The sequence below is a fragment of the Cynoglossus semilaevis genome, chromosome 13 (genome assembly GCF_000523025.1).
Source record: "Cynoglossus semilaevis isolate Cse_v1.0 chromosome 13, Cse_v1.0, whole genome shotgun sequence".
NCBI lineage: Eukaryota > Metazoa > Chordata > Actinopteri > Pleuronectiformes > Cynoglossidae > Cynoglossus > Cynoglossus semilaevis.
Window position 1 is genome coordinate 9,483,543 of NC_024319.1, and position 17,555 is coordinate 9,501,097.

The 17,555-nt window shown below is 38.1% G+C and overlaps 1 protein-coding gene and 2 non-coding genes across 5 annotated transcripts in view; 2 read left to right on the forward strand and 1 right to left on the reverse strand.

Moving 5' to 3' along the window:
• The window catches only part of col14a1a (collagen, type XIV, alpha 1a), a 120,429-nt gene that overhangs the window by 43,554 nt on the left and 59,320 nt on the right, over positions 1–17,555 (reverse strand). For all 3 annotated transcript variants that reach the window (XM_025061661.1, XM_008323480.3, XM_025061660.1), the window contains exons 22-27: positions 16,906–17,055; positions 12,357–12,473; positions 9,755–9,901; positions 7,788–7,862; positions 5,879–6,018; positions 2,475–2,598 (exon numbers count right to left, since the gene is read on the reverse strand). In XM_025061661.1, coding sequence (XP_024917429.1) covers positions 2,475–2,598; positions 5,879–6,018; positions 7,788–7,862; positions 9,755–9,901; positions 12,357–12,473; positions 16,906–17,055 — 753 coding nt within the window. The remainder of the gene's footprint in view (positions 1–2,474; positions 2,599–5,878; positions 6,019–7,787; positions 7,863–9,754; positions 9,902–12,356; positions 12,474–16,905; positions 17,056–17,555) is intronic.
• trnag-ccc (transfer RNA glycine (anticodon CCC)) lies at positions 7,135–7,205 on the forward strand. The gene has a single exon. It is a non-coding gene; the product is annotated as a tRNA-Gly (tRNA).
• On the forward strand, positions 9,026–9,096 carry trnag-ccc (transfer RNA glycine (anticodon CCC)). Its single transcript has one exon. It is a non-coding gene; the product is annotated as a tRNA-Gly (tRNA).

Consider the following 17,555-nt stretch of genomic DNA (forward strand, 5'->3'; position numbering starts at 1 on the left):
CTAACAACCACAGAGGTGATATTGTGTCAGAAAGTCTTGTTTTTACAGACGGAGCTCTGTGGTCAAATGTCTGGAGTTAGTGGAATTAAAAACATTTAAAAAACAATCCCGACTAATATTTCCTTATACATATAAATAAAGGAAGTACTGTGCTGTCAATTTAAATCCACAGAAATGTATGCTTAATGAATCACTTTTCAATATATTTGTGTGACCCAGCGGTAAAATGTAACACAAACTAGTCACTTATACTCATATTCAAACATACGTGATCATTTGAAGTACTCTGTGGTTTTCTTTTAAGGCTTCTGCACAGATGAAACTGCCAGAGGCTGAGAGTCAAGGAGCAGAAAGAGTTTTTTTTTTTTGAAGGCGTTAGAAGAACTCGATACAGAGAGTGGCTTTGACAGAGGCTCAGAGGGGAAATTGAGGTTAAAGAATTAAAAAAGAAGGGGAATAGTTTAGAGAGAAAACGGAGTCATAATTTCTGGTTCAGAGCAAGGGCAGTGGATAGAAGTCCTGCAACGTCTAGATACTGGAAATATCACAGAGCAAAAGCCCTGAACTTCATAACGTGCAGTGAGTATTTCAAATATATACACGATATTTATGTTTTCATCACTGCCTTCAAAAAATATTAAAATCAAACAAAGTCACTGATTTGGCAGTTGATTACAGTGGACTGTTAGCAGTCGATGTCCTTCACAAAGGAGGATAAAAACAATTTATTCAACAAAAAGATTTATCATTTCAGCAAATTAACAAAATACTTTGATTACAATAAATAAACTTAAGCTTGATTTTTCATCACACTCCATCTCTCTGGAGTTCTTGTGTGTCAAAATATGGAGTTGAATAAGATTTACAGCTAATAGAATTGGCCGAGCTGGAGAGGCAATAAAACGGTACCAGCTTTACAACAAATGCTCTGTCAAAATATGGCAGCAATGATTTAAAACGGCTTTTGGTTCAAGTTCAAATATGATGGCATCTGGGGCCTGTTACTGACCCTGGTCAGTGATGTACTGACCCCAGGGTTGACAGAGTGGCAGACTTTCTGTTAACATGAACCTTTGACCTGAATAAGAAATAAACCAGAGGAAAACAGACTGTACAGACTGAGTCAGTACAACATAGGATTGAAAAGTCGGATTGGTCGGTCAGTGGGTGGTCAGTTAATGCAAAACTATGATTAATTGAAATAAGAACTGTGAAAAAAAGACCTAAATAAATCTATAAAGCATAGGAGTAGCAATACTGATACTTAGGTTGGGTTTCAATAAATATGCAACAAACATGAAGACAGCGGTCTAGAAGTGGCACAGCTCTCACAGTGACATCACCGAGAAGGAAAACACTTAGAGCCAGTTTCATTATCTTCCCATTAACAGAAGACTATTTTTCATATTAACCTGTAATTCATCTCCACATCTTCATTCTCACATCAACTGTTCAATAAAAGTAAAAGACAAATTCTAAAACACAGTCCTTTGTGTTTTCCAACTATTCATCTTCCAGTAAATTAAAATTTCAGAGCAACAAAAGACAAAAACAAAGTTGGATTTTCAAATAAATGAGAACACCTCAGGCTTGGCTTTGTCTCACAAAGAAAGGAAAGGCTAAGTGACGTTTGTATAAAAAGAAAATGAAATACAACTGAATGATAGAAAACAGTGTGAGGGAGAAGGTTAAGGTCTTAGCAGCCAGGAGATTAAGAGCAGCAGACTAATGGAGGAAGGAGAACCATGTGGAGGAGAAAAGAGCAGAGAACGTTTAACAACTAGTCACCAAAATGAGGCAGGACAGGACTGTGGGGGATCAGAAATAAAGGAGAGGAGGGAGAGAAGTGAGGAGATGATGGTGTGATCAGCACTGGAGCTGATATGGAAGCTCAAGGACACAATTACTCAGAGCCGACGCCGTGACATGACCTGAACTCAAGGAAAACCAGTGAATTCACTTTAATGACATTCACCTGCACAGCTGGACATTTTCAAAAACCAAGGGTTTGTTGGAGGTGAACTACCACATATTTGAAACCTTTAAAGGTGTAATTTTACATGAAGAAACACCAAGGGTTTGTTGGAGGTGAACTACCGCATATTTGAAACCGGTGTACTTTTACATGAAGAAACACTGAGGACAAGTAAGGATTTGACTTTAATAATTTCTTTTTCATATTTTCTTGGCTGGAAGTCATCTCAAGTACAGATAAGAGATTTTGGCAGACTGGGACGGTCTTTTCAGATAATAAAATAATCTAAAATAGTCAGATATTAGGTTGGACAAATGTTTACATTAGGTTTTAAAAAGATCTAAAATTGACTTGAAAAACATTCAAACTAATTGAGGTTTGGTAATGATTTTGTTTTTGTCGACCTGTTCAAGCACGTTTGATGACTGCAGCTTTGACCTTTTCAAGTTTAATTCATTAAGTATTAAGTTAAAATGAATACTTAATGGAGATGTCTCACCTGTTTTGGTGTTTCCTCCTTTGTATCTGATTCGCTGAATTGCCTCTAGCATCACTTCTTTGTTGCTATGGGAACTCAGCTGGAACTCTGTCCGGGCATCATCACTAAACTGAACAATGGCCACCTGAAACAGACAGACAGAGAGACAGGTTCTATAAAATCAAATGATCAAATATAAATCAGTTTTAAATGAGGTTTGGTTCAGGATGTCTATAAAATATTTATGTTTCCCTTCATTGCGTGGCTAACAGGTATCAGAAGATTAAAATGGCTGGCAAAAAAGTTAATCACTTGGTAGTGAAGGGTTAAGATGTTTCACTTGAGGATTACAGAGAAATGTTCAGTAGTTTTCATCAGCCAAAATACTTTGAAGTTACCTGAATGAGTCGACTCATTCTAAAAGTTTTTGTTTCGCTTCTGTAACAGTTTAAAGACTAATTATGAGCTCTGGACCCAACACATAAGCCTATGTTTTTTGTAACTGTCAGAACCTAAAATTAAAGCAAGGTATCTTTATATTCAATTTCCTACTTGTGTCCTTCTCTTTTCCTCTTTTTTTTTCTCTTTTAAAAAACTCGACAGTTTTTTTTAAAGCCAAATTACTCCAAGTCATGTGACATTCAGTTTGTTGTTTGAAGCTAAATTACTTTCTGCTCAGTCCCAACCTCTGAACATTTCCTTTTTAGCACCTGCTATTTTTGTGTTTTTTTTTTTCTTTTTTCAAAATTCACGGAACGAAAGAATCAAACAGAAGCTGCTTTGTTTGCTGCAGGAAGTACTACAATTAGACAAAATAAAGTTCTGCCAAACAGCTTTGAAAAAAAGTACTACGAAAATATCCTGACACACACAAAAAACAAAAACTAAATGTGAGAAAACAGAACAGACTGTTAGCAGCATTGATGGGTCAGTGCTGATATGATCGTCTGTCATGAGGTCAGGGCGGGTCGATCACACCGGACACATGGGTTTCTTAGTCGAATGGTGGTATTAAAAATGTATTTGAATGCGAGTATCTGTGTATTATTTAGATAAACACACAACGGCTCACATTCAAACTCCCAAATCAGAGCTATAATCTATCTAAATGCCTCGCTCTAAGAGGGAAGAACAACGATCATTACCTCCAGATTGCTAATGGTACTATTCTTGGCTCGGGGCGACCTACATTTGCCAGCCAACTCTGTCACATTACAGCCAGAGCTGTGCTCTGAGTAGCCCAGTGCCAGAGGGTTACAGGGTGTACTGAGGGTAACAAAGTGCTTAACAGCAGACATTCCACAAATGAAAGAAAATGGTTTAGGAAGCAGCGCTAGTGTGAAAAATGAACCTGCTGAGCTCTGCTGATTTAGTGACGGAGGGCCACGGAGGCAGGAGGCACAAAGACATTAGTTCACTATGACAATAGTAACCTCGAGTTAAAACCCAGTATTAGCTATTGATGAAGGTGATACACGAGGCCCAGTCTGAGGCAGGGGAGCGGTCAGAGTCACTAAGGTGTAATGTACTTTAGCAATAAGGAGCAGTTAGATCAGGTTCAATTCTATTTGGCCCAGAGTTGAACCATCTACTTTTTTAATTATTAAGACCAGGTAACTAAGTCCTTTGGCTGAAAACACAGTGGCAGGAAATGAGAGGAGGTAATGAGAAACTGCTCCGCTACTGTACACAGAGTACTTTTTAAATAGCAAAGCTTCGTTCAGTACTTTATTTAAAGTTTTCTCTTACTTTTCATGACTTACAAGGTTGTGGTCCTGGAGATATCTCAGAGGACACATGAAGAAAATTTCCCTCTGAAGCATCTTTTTCTGGTCAGTTAATACAAACAGCAGCCATCCTCATAAAGAGTGAACTCAGACTGTTCAAGGCCCATTATTTCAGCTAATGTTCTTCCTGTGTGTGGATTTTCACAGGGAGGAAAAAAATAAAATTGATGGAGTGCCTTATTTTTCATCATCTACTGACTGGTATAAAGGGCATGGGAGAGGAAATTAAAACATTTTTCCCCCCATTTACTCTTATACTAAGTAGTTCAGGGTGAACAGGTTATGAGACGAGGAGTATCAGGTAGATGAAGGGAGTGAAGGAGTGAAGGAGGGATGTGATGACAAGAGAGTCAGGAAAACACCTTCTAACTGTGCCCGTAGTACTTCAAACTGCAGTTCTGAACAAGTTGGATTCATAGGAAAACATTGCAATATTTTACTTCACATTAAGATTCAATGAGTTTTTATGGCTTAACCATTGACTGTGGTGGAGCAGTATTTAAATCTTTTTGTGTATATATATATATATATATATTGCAGGGCTTTAGTGACTGTCAACCATTAAATAAAGACTTTAGTAAATCACTGCCTTGTGTCTTGTCAGTTATTCTCGTGTCTTTATACACATCTCTAATAACTTCCCTTCATCTCCTTGGTGTTTTCGATGTCACACATCCTTATATTGCACTGTGAGCAGAAAGAAATTATTTTCACCAAGTCCAAACTAATTTATTTCGCCCCTGACCATCGTGCTTTTAGAAGATTACAGCGGAAATGTTCAATTTTGATCTCATATGGTAAGAGGTAATAAAAGATGAGCCTTAGGTTCATTAGAAGGATTTGAAGCTTCGCTATGTTACGATAAATAGTTCAATTTATTAGGGGCTCATATTTTTAACCTTGGTAAACTAAATTTTATATTGCAAATAACCAAAGTACTATAGTGTCAAAACGAGGAGCTCATCAGAGCTGCTAAGTCTGTTCAGATGTCTAAAAAAAAACTGAATTCTAAATGTCACACAAAATATTTCAACCTTCAATAACTGAAAGTTTCACACTGTCACTGTCTAGTTTTTATAAAAGTTGAGATCTTGTGGATTTCAGATTTTATAAAAACTAGACAGTGACAGTGACACTGACAAAAGGGAAAAGTGTTTATTCATTATGTTATTCATTGTTGTCCATGATATGACCACACTCTTTATCCAGCCATTACACCAAGGTAAATAACGTCTTCATTATGTCGTTAAAACTGTTTACGTTGAGTTAGTGTAGGGCAGAGCCTCGGCATCTGCTTTACATTGTATCTTCCTCGAGCACGAATGAACGCTGTGACAATGAGAATAAATTATACAGGGAACAAAGCCCGGCGCGTAATTGCGTGTCTGTTGCTTGGTCCCATATATACAGCCATTTACAGCAGACATTTAGACTAGACACAGAACCACTAACAGGCATAAATGTGAAAAACAGCACTTCAGGGAGGCTGAGTGTAACATTATTCAGACCGAGGTGGTCGAGACAGATTTCTAACATTCTCAGAACCGAAATACCTCACCGTGTAATGATGAAAAAGTAAGAAGCAGGTAAAGTTTCATCACTGTTATTGTAGTCCACACTTCTTTTTTCTTCACTGACCTGAGTGCCGTCTGGTCCAATCAGATCCAGAGAACCCATGGTGCTGTAGAGGAAACGTGTTATCTTCATGAAGTTGTCATCTCCAATAGACCAGGAGCCGTCGACCAGAAAGGCCAGGTCAGCCTTGGCCTCCTTGCACACTGTACATAAACAAAAGGACGCACAAACAGCCAATAGTTATTGATTTAGCCAGCTCATCATTTTTGTCTCTGCATTAAAAAAGTAATTTCATGGCAGATGAAGGTCAGTGGAAGAGGAAGCACAGGCTGAATGTTAACACGCTGTCTAATGAATTCACACATAGAGTAAATATGCAAAGTATGAGGAAGTGCAAATAGTGTGTCCTCTGAAGACTGTGAATATGTAAAGAGTGGGTCTACACCGGAGTGTATTAGGTTTAAGGTGTTGGAGAAACTCATCTCAAGAGTTTTAAACTGACCACAGAAGGCTTTTATATTCAGTGTCTTCATGACTTCTTCTTTTTTCTTTTTTTTCCACATCCAGAGTTCCAGCTGTGACTTTTGCTTCTGCTTTTCTTGCTCTCATGTTTCTCAATGACTCCCAGCGGTGCTACCTTTGCTGCTGTAAAGCTGTTCTGTGGTTTTGACAAGTTCTCAAAGTCCAACTCTACCCTAAAATGAAAATCTCATTAATGATCTTGTCAGGCTACATAAATTCCTGGGCCAGCCTGAAATATGAATCTGATTTTCAGCAAAGTGGTTTTATTCTGAATACAAAGAGCAGCGCTGCACACTGAGCCTTCTGTTGATTTCCATCAATGTAATTCCACTTAATCCAAGGAGACGAGTGAGTTCAGTAATATATCGCTTATGAAATGTATTTACTGCCAACGACGTGAGGCCTAAGCACTTAGTTTAAAAAACCAAATCTGAGTTTAGAGTTAAATAAAGATCCTGAAGGTCAGGCTGCACGCACAAAAGATGAAGGGTGAAATGTTTATGGCCAATAGCTCAACAATAACAAACACATTGTCTCAGTCAACACACATATCTGTCCTCCATCTTTGTTTCTGTCCAGAATGAACATTTTTCTTGTCTGTATGGACAAAGTAGTTAACCTGATAAAGGTCAGGCACAAACAGAAACAGCTTCAGTTTGGTCCAGTAGTTCAGCTGTGAGATATTTATGGTTTCAACCCATAATCTTTACAGACTAATGTATATTTAAAACTACATTCTCCTTTACTGTGCATGACAGCTAATATTTAAAACTACGTAAAGGAAGGCTGCGTATCAAGCACTGCTGGTGTAGTGGTATCATACAAGACTCCCATTCTTGTGACTCGGGTTCGATTCCCGGGCAGTGCAAACAGTGTAAATGCTTCCTAAGGAAGCAGTATTTGTAGTATTTTGCCATTTTAAATTAGTGTAATCCTTGTCTGTCTGCCTAATGTTGTATTTCCTGGTAAAACATCTTCTATTCAAAAACAATATTTTTGTTTTATTTTCCAGTTGCTTTTTTTCCTGATTAAATAAAAAGTAAAGTGAAGTGAAGTATGAAAGATATGATCCTCATTACTGCTGCCCTTGTGTCCCAGGATAAGACACTTACCCGAAGACGCACCTGACAGTTTCACCATCATTCATTACCATTACAGCCACCATTCATAAAGAAATGATGATTAAGAGAAGTGCTGCCACGTGTGTTAAAGGGGATTTAGTGTTGTCTTTTAAGTGGTTATAAAGTCGAAATCAATCAAAAAGTGTGCCTCAAAGACACAGACCTAAATGACCCAAATGTGCAGATTTCAGGGCCACGTGGTTAGACACATTTAGCTGTTCTCTAAAGTCAGCTTTCTTCTTTCAAACATGTGTTCCATTTTGCAATCGGTACGAGTTTTTTGAGGTCAATGAAAGAGCAAAGGGCATTAGAAAGATTGCGTTACTCACCTTCTTTAGCAGGTGGGATTGTGGGAGGCGGCTCTGTAGTGGGAGCTTCAGTAGGAGCCTGAGTGGGCGCTGGCACTGGACACAGACAGGAAGAGAACACAGCTCATCATTCATGTTGGCAGTGACAAGTAGCACCAACGCTGCTTTGTCTTCTGACCACACATGCATGTCCCTCCCTCCCACCAACCCTCCCCTCCCCCAACTTCACACATACACAAACACCATCAGTAAAGGTGACAACAGTGGATGTTTCAATTAACCTGGAGGTTTAATATAAAAAAGCCTCCTTCATGTGGCAGCTGAGGCGCAGATGTTCTGCACTGTCACTCTACCACTCTGTATGTAGCAGCTGAAGCTGCAGTAGCAGATGTTGTCATTGGGTTTATTTTTCTCTATTACCAGCAGATAAACATATAATGTTTTTGTCCAAATATATTCACATTTTCTCCCTTCTATGACATTTTAGGCAAAACTACTTTTTGATGATTAGGTTTATGGACAGAAGCTGTTTGAAAATCAGACTCAGGTCAAAGTACAACACTGAGCTTCAGCAATTACTTTGCAGACAGCAGTGGGTTTGGTCAAAATACAAAAACAAAAAGTAAATCATCACAGATACCTTGGTGAAATATAGTAAAATATACCAAAATATGTCTGTTCAGCGACCACTGGCATTTTGGCTTCGTGACACAATGTGAGTGATAGTAAACAATGGTGGCTCTCTGTGGTTTAAATGTGACTGTTGTTGTTATTATCCTCTCCATCTGCTGTTTCTAAACAATAATGTCTTCCACACTCTGTCCCTCCAAAATGATATTTAAGATAAAACAGATGTAAACGTGTCAGCGGAAAACATTGGACAGACGCTACACTTTGTTATAGTGCAGTTAATATATGTTTCAATTCTCCCTAACTCAATTTAACTACTTACTGTACTTTATATTTATGTGACAGGCGCGGCTGTTGTGTGAATGACTGATGGGATCATCATAAATTGTCAAGTGTGGCTGTAAATTAAACTACTCAGCAGAGTATTACTACACTTTCACAGTCTCCAAACACTTAAACATAACTCAAAACAATAAAGAACAAGAAAATTCAATTTTCCTGCACTGGTACCAGAGATACTGTATTTTTTCAGAATATAATTAGCTCCAGAGTATAAGTCGCACCCGCCAAAAGGTGCAGAATAAAGAAGAAAAAAACATAAATCTAAGGTGAGTGTATACACACAACAAGCACTGCTGGTGTAGTGGTATCATACAAGACTCCCATTCTTGTGACCTGGGTTTGATTCCCATGCAGTGCATCAGGTGGTACTGCAGTGCCATATATATATATATATATATTTATATTTATATATATTAAAAAATATATATATATACTTTCTAATTATTTCTTAGTACTTTCAAATGTTCACCCTGTGATCCCTTATCAACTTAAATCCCCATTAAAGATGGATTTACTGCATTAAGTGTGTGTGTTTGTGTGTGTCTATGGATGTGTGTGTTTGTATGCGTTGCATGTGTGTGCGTGTCTGTGCGTGTCTGTGCCCTATCTATCCATCTATCGGTAACCCCGCCTGTGAGCCCCTTGATCCCTGGAGCCGTGTGCTTCACCTCAGCTCATCAGCTGATCAATGAAGTGCAACAGCAGAATATATCTTCACTAAGAGAGAAGGAAAGGAATAGAGAGAGAAAATGACAGAGTGAGAGGGAGAAAAAAAAAGTTGAGAGTTGAAAATTGAAAACTGGAAGGTAGACGTGACCACAGGGGGAACAGATGGAGAGACGGAATAAATAAATAAAGAAAGCCTTAAAGCCTTTGTTAGGGAAATCAAGGTGGAAGGATAAAAGTAGAGAAGTGTGAATCAGAGACAGACATTTTTCTTTTTGTCCTGTAGTAAACTCAGTGATGACAGTTTAATCCAGGCTGTATTAATAAAACATCAACACTATCACACATACATGTCATGTCAGTGATGGAGACTGGTGGTCCTTCCATTTCTTGCAGTTGCGTGTGGACACTGATCTGGTATTGGCTGCTGGGAGTGAGGTCATAGAAACACTGTCGGGAAGCTCCGCCTCCAATACTCACTTCCTGTCGTTGACCGTCTGCAGGTGGAAAAAATACAAAACAAGAATGCAAACTTTGCACACAAAACTCTAAACAGATGCCAAAAATAGAAAAAAGAGTCGGGGAAACATCTTGAAGTGAGCCCAGAAATATCAAAGAGTTGACCAGAAATAATAATAAATTTTGAAATATCAAAGAGTTGACCAGAAATAACTTACATCAGTTGATAAAATTCCCCCGGAAAAGAGACACATTTCACACAGGCAAGAGTCCACATTAAAATAATCCTCCCATGCTTTTAGCCATGTTCTGTCCAAACTGAAGTTTGGCAGCTGCTCACTGTAATTACTTCCTGTCAGAGTTAGATAGAAGCAGCGTTGCTCTAGCAGTCAGGTAACAAAGTGCCTTGCTCAAGGACAAACTGGGGGTTGGTTGCTGAAGCAGAGAAGCAGCATCTGGGGATTTAAACTTGTTTAGAAACTTTTGCCTGAAACAGTCGAAGGATGAGCATCTGCATTAATAAACACAGTTTATTAGCATCATGTTTTGGTTTGATCTGGGGATTTGAATCAATTTAGCAATTTTTTTAGTTTGTACTTGGCATGAGTTTGTGTTTATCTTTCACCATGTTTCTGCTGTACGGCCCCATATTCTGATTTATCCTTAATGGCAGGAACATAAACAAATAAAAACGTGCAACTCAACTCATACATTTCACCTAAAGGAAGAGGCTCTGACAATTTTATGGTGAAATCATGCGGGAAAAACATCATTACATGGAGTGATAAATGGAATGAATGTCACTGACGTTCTTCTCCCTTGTCAATGACTTGGATCATAGACTTAAAGAGTTTTTATTGTTGTTTTTAAAACTCCAATGAATGTATGGCGTTATAAGGACAACAAAAGCTAATGAGTACATGTTGGCGGCCATTTAGAAGAACAAGAACCACACACACGTACGCACACAGACTATAATAGCTTCCATTTGTCAGTTTCATTAGTCCAATTCTATTTCCTAATGTGTATCTCATCTAGAGGAGTGACAAATTGCCCTGTCCACTACGCAAGAACAGCCATACGTGAAGTTTGTATCTCATCTAGAGGAGTGACAAATTGGCCTGTCCACTATGCAAGAACAGCCATACGTGAAGTTTAAGGAAACATCTGTCAGTGAGAGGCTGCCGCCACTAATCCCTGTGAGCAGGAGTCTAAGCAGCTGCGAGACTCCGAGTGGATTACACCAGGTCCACATAGCTGAAATATTCAGCCTCTGTTCACGCAGATGGAAGGGACAAAGATAAAGGGACGACTTCTGCTCCTCATTTATTTCACACACATCTCCACGACCATCGGCAGGAATATTCCACGCTTTGCCTCTACGCAGGTTTTCATGTGGAGGGGTTACTAATAATATCCTTCATAGCTGTGTTCAGCTGAGATGTCCCAGTGACGGGCCATAATGATCATTCAAACCACCTCCTTCAGATAACCCCACATTTACCCTGTCACTTTCACATTCTATGTCACATTTTATGTCACATTCTAAACTTAGATGAGAGCAGGAGGTGAGAATATGTTTGTCTGTCTCTCTCTCTCTCTCTCTCTCTCTCTCTCTCTTTGTCTGATAATAACAAGGCTGCAAAATTACAGAAATAGCGCCACCTATTTGGTTATTTTTCCATTGCCCCATGTCAGTGTCATAACGTGTTTGCAGTGACTGCTTCCTTAATTTCATTTGTGCTGTAATATCACACATATACCTGATATCATATTAGTACAAACATAATACAAATACTTCTACAATAAAACTATGACGAAAAAGTTGACCCTTTAAAGGATCTTGCTAAGGTGAAAGTGAAAACAAGTATTAGATTAAATGAAACGGCGTCTTTGCCACATTTTAAAGCCACAGTAAATCCCTCCTCTGACACCGAGGTCTATTGCACTTTCTGCACAGCACATTGTCACGCTCCTGTGAGTGCACTGTTTGACGGAGCATTTTTCCTGCCAGAAACAGGTTCTCTCTAACACGACACCACCCCCAGTCCCCACCCCCGGTCAATGCACCAGTTCAGTCCTCCACCTGAAAGGATCCTCTGCCACAGTTATGAAAATCAATGTAGAAATTTGTGACTTTACAGAGTGAACCTTTGGACAGTAGTTCTTTTCTCCCTCTCTCTCTCTTCTGTTCTCATCTTTAATATTTAATAAATGATTAAACCTCACAGTGCCCTCTTTAAAGGTCATTTCAGATACAGTAGAATCTGCCTTTCAGCACAGCCGTTTCATCAAAAGCAGTTTGGTAAAAAGACATTGTGTTTGCATTTCAAATTTAACTTTAAGTTTTAAAAGTTCATAGTTATAATAAAGTAAAATAAGTAATAAGTAGTAAGTAGTAATAAGTGTGGGGCGGCCCCACAGGTGACCAGTTTTTTAAAAAAGAAATCCTGCGTTGACAAAGTTTAGGTTTAAGTCAGCAGATGTACTCACTGAGTGTTGACTGTATGGAGACTCTGTATAATGTGGCGTGTAAAAGAGGCTGCCATTGGACACACATGCTGTTGGGCTGGACCTGGTAGGTGGACAAGCCGGAGACACCGAGGGTCACTGGTGAGAGAGGAAACATCAGAAATTTAATTCAGCATCAAACCAGTAGCAGTGCTGCACGACCAGCACTCACAGAATTAAAAATAATAATAAAAACGAATGACCGTTTAGATTCACTGGACTAATGTAAAGATTTTCAAATTTAAACCATGCATGTTGTACCGTAATTCCACTTTGTTATAATAAGAAGATATAATCTACCTTAGCTGTCATTTAAAGTTGAGAGAAAAGTTTCAATAAACCAAAATTTTTGGCCTTTTTTTTTAGCGATGGTCTTTAGCCGCGTGTTTACCATTTAGCTCTGCATCTCATCAGAAAAGTCGATGAAAGAGACGTACTGCTGGAGCGCCGGCCATGAGCGCTTCTAATTCTGCACCAAACTACTCCATGTTCATTAAGGCCAAATTGCTTCCATTAGGAGTGTGAAATAGTTAAAGTAGATTAAATTGTGCGGTCTAATGTGTCACTTAGGAAGTTTATAGCTGAAGGTTAAACGTCAACAGTGAGCATCACAGCAGCATTGTGTTGTTTTCTTTCAGGCAGAAATGCAACTATACAATGGGAACAAGTTACAAATTGTACCTCAAACAAACCACTTATTTACAAAATGATTCCACCAAAAGTTTTCACACGTCAACAACCAGGCGTCAGGCAGCAGAATGCAAATCACTGTGAGCGTTTTTATAGTGAGATTCCACTGCACTGATGGCAATAAAACCTCAAACTACCACTCTGTCTCTCGGTATATTCGCACTCTTTTTCTCACTCTCTCATACTCTGTCTTTCTCTCTGTCTCTCTGTCTGTGTGAGTTCCCCCCAGGTTAAATTTACTGCTATGTGAAATAAACTTTTCCTCCTGCACCAGTCAGTGGGACCATGAAGCCACAGTCACAGTCTTTACTCCCTCAGTAACGTGGTGTGTATTATTTATGTATTTTACCTTCATTGTCCACACTCATTTTTTCATCAATTTTAATTACATTTTGTAAATATTTCTAAGCTAACTTGTTCACATCTTCTGACAGGATATAAAGTCTTTGTAAACTTTAAGCTCCAACACCTAAACACAAACTAACACTTCGATAATGCCAAACAGTTTAATTCCACTCCGTGGTCCGTGGGGAGAAAATAATTATCTCTATGTGCTACAGGCTGGTACTGCATGTGTAATTTATTAGTGCGAAAGTTGCCAGTGGGCTCCAACGGCAAGAGGGCACAATTAATACAGTGCACCCTGGGAAATATGACTCCCTTACATGAATGACAAATTACCAAAGACTTTACACGAATAAATCAAAATTCCTCCAGTGTATAGACTTTTAACAACAAATTTACTTTCACATCATGTCATGTGGGAAAAAAAACTAATGGCTCTGAAAATGTAACCATTCCTTTGGGAATGATTTTAATATGGAATGCAAACCGTTGATTGCTGTGATGAATATTTAGTGGTGTGTTATTTACCTCGAACGTCTCAATCATTAATCAATCATACGTACAAATTAAACCGGGGCCAAAACCTGCCCACTAGGGGGTTCAATCTGGCCCGATTGATGAATGTTGAAATGAGAACAAAAAACTATACACTTCATGTTAAGGATAGTTTTTAAGGGGGTTCAATCCGGCCCGATTGATGAATGTTGAAATGAAAACAAAAACCTATACACTTCATGTTAAGGATATTTTTTGCAAAATTATATTTTGTTAAATTTAAATTATTAATAATGATAAATATGTTATATACTTCTTTGCATAAAGGCTAAGGAGAAAAACATGGACTTGTTGTTATTTATTTGTAACTATGTTTTGATTGTACTGGTCCAGCCCACTTGACTAATTAGGTTGTATGTGGACCGAAATGAGTTTGATACCCCTGAATTAAAAGATAAAAACAATCAGTTTTAGTGTGAAATGTGAACGTTTCTTCAAATGGTCGTTAACCAGGTTATGTTGTTAAATCTAATATACTTCAGTGTTAAATACTTAAGTATATTTTAAAGAGTGTTGAACGAGGCAAACTGTCATTAAATTTAGCTTAGATGCCCTACATGTACACAGGTACAATCATCAAGTATCAAACATGGCCGCCCTCCAATTTCAAATGAGTCTACATGTCAGTGGCTCATACTTTATCTCATTACAGAGGCATCTTTCATGATGAGAGGTGTTCACAGAAAGGCAGGCATGTGTATAAATTGTCACTAATCCTCTGGGGAGATGATTAGAACAAGGATGAAGGATGGCACAGCTCTGCAGCAGAAATAAAAAATCACTGTGTCCAAAACATCAAAAAGACCCTGCTTTAATTGTTGACGGAGTGTAAATCTGCAAACGCAATCTTTCGCAGCCATTTTCTCACATCATCCCTCAGAATTAGTATCTGACCATTAAAAAAAAACAATCACACCCGAATTCACACCAAAGGTCAAACTTTCACTTCTACTGATGAGCACCACCAGAGCTGGACTTTATCTCAATGCCTAACGATAACAAGTTAACGAAACCACAGACTAAATTAACTACCAGTCACTTTCAAGTTCTCAGATGTTCTGCATCATTAAGACACGTTCCTGCTCCCTGTTGGGACTCCTGCCTCCTAACAGACAGTAACGTCGCTAAACATGGTCCTCAGAAGTAACAAAAACACAAACCAAACACACACAACACGTTTTTATTAGTAGTGGGGACCGGTATTTATGGTCAGTATTAGGCACATTTTAATGAAAGGGTTTCTAAATATAGCAGTGTTAGCAACAAACCAATTACAGATGTCTGAGGTAAATGAAGGCTTTGTCGTGCACCGTGGGAGTCTAACAACAGTAAACAGACGCAGAGACGACTTGATTACATCTAATCTGCAGTTTGTATCATTTGTACAGAGTGCAGCGACTCATAAGGATCTGATTTGTGAGGATCCAGAGACGTTACTGTGTCGACATGTTTTCACTACTGTGTGTGAATACGTTAAATCAGATGACCATATCACATCATGATGAGGGAAAATGGACAGGTTGTTTTTGTTTTATTTCCGACGATGATGAACAGCTCTCTGCAGATAAAATTCGGAGGATGGTGAAATAATATTAACTATAGATATAAATATAATATATTATTTATATTACAAATAATATAAACTGTAAAATTGTGTTTTTTGATTTTAGCTTTTGTGAATGTGTGAGGGCTGCTGCTTGAACAACATCAATATTGACCAACGCTTTCAGTGTGGAAGACCGACGTTGGCATTCTCTGTTTGGGATTCACTGTCACTGTTCAGTCTTCAGTCTGTTTTTGGTAAAGAATTTAAAAAAACAAGGAGACAGTAAAATTGTCCCAACTACCATTAACCAACGAAGCAGGAGAACAAACACTGAACTCCTTGTTTCCTCTATTATCCGATCTTTTCTAACGACCTCCTCTGGACCTTCTCCTCTTACATCAGTCCATCTGTGCGTCCTTCCCCTCATTCTCACATCTACCTTTCGTCTCTCACTCTCTCCGACTCCCACTTGCCTCCTCTCTGGGCGTGAGCGATAGTGAAGATATGTTTTTCTGTCGCACTGTTGCAGTTCATTGACCAGCCAATGAGCTGAGGTGAAGCAAAAACCTCCGCAATCAGGAGAGACCCTCACAGGCGGGGTTATCAATAGAAGGGTCGAGTGGTGTTAACAAAAGCACACATACACAATATATATTGTGTGTCAAAAAACTAAACCCAAAGACCCGTTCTGTCTTTTCCTCTCCTTTTCTCTCTGAATCCCAAACTCTTTTTGCCCCTTTTTTTGTTTAGATTAGAGACACACCCAGTCCATATCTTATATAAATATATATGTTATATTCTCACTGGCACTCTCTGACTCATATATATCCTCTCTGTTTTTATTCTGGTGATAAAGTCTTGCTGGAAATTAAAGCGCACACACTCTCAGCAGGCAGCTAATAGAAATGTTGCACTTTTCCTACATTCTTCTGCCTAGTTTGCTCTCCAGCTGCTGCCTCCCTTTTTCTCTCTAATAATCCTGCATGACAAATATAGATCGAAAATAAACACATGGTGCTGGTGATAACAACATGCTGATTTCAAAATGATGACTATTCTGATCTCTTGTATGATTTTGCAATGGTTCAAGGCTAAGTATATATACTGTATATATATACATTTATATGTATATATATACATATATATACACACATGCAAACATATACATACATATATTGGTGAATTTATATATTCATACTGTTATACAGTATATTTAATAATGTCAATATATATTTTATACAGGTGACTTCTATAAGGCACTAAAATGAAGTCTAAGAATGGAAAACATCTATGTATTTCAGTATTTAATATGTTCATAATTTCAGCTACAAATGTTATATCTATTACATAATATCTCCTCCTACAATGATGTATCAATGGCGGATCAGCACTCACATGTTTTGGCGTTGACTAGCTGTGGTTCACTTTGTCCTGCGGGGTAAGAAGCAGTCACTTGAACGCTGTATTCTGTTCCACTCAGCAAATTCAACAGAAGAATGGAGTTCACATCCTCGCCCACCGTTGTCTCCAAAACCTGTCCTGAAACTGACACACAGTAAGAACAGACTGTAATAATAAAATTAATAATAACAACAATTATATTTTTGTAAAATTTCTAACTTTTTTTATATTATTAACTTTCAAAAAATTAAAATGCATTGGACTCTACCAAACTACATCTCAATAAATGTATTTTTATTTTCAATAAATTATTGTGTTAATAATAATTTAAGTAGTCAGAAAGTTGTTTGGTTTAGTTTTGCAAACACAGTCGTTGGATTTAGGCAAAAATCCTTTTACAACTTTTTCATTAGTGGCTCATTTAAACAGCCACTAAATGAGTTTTCATACCATTACCACTGATTCCTTTAATAAAGGTTAAAAATACTCTAATACTTCTAATAAAAAAGTTGTACAAAAGTAAAACAATGTTATTAAAATGATATTGGCACATATTGATTTTTTTTTTTAAACCACATACACCGACACTATTCCAGGGAAACAAAAGTCGACTGAAATGTGTTTCCTTGAACTGAATTTTTTTT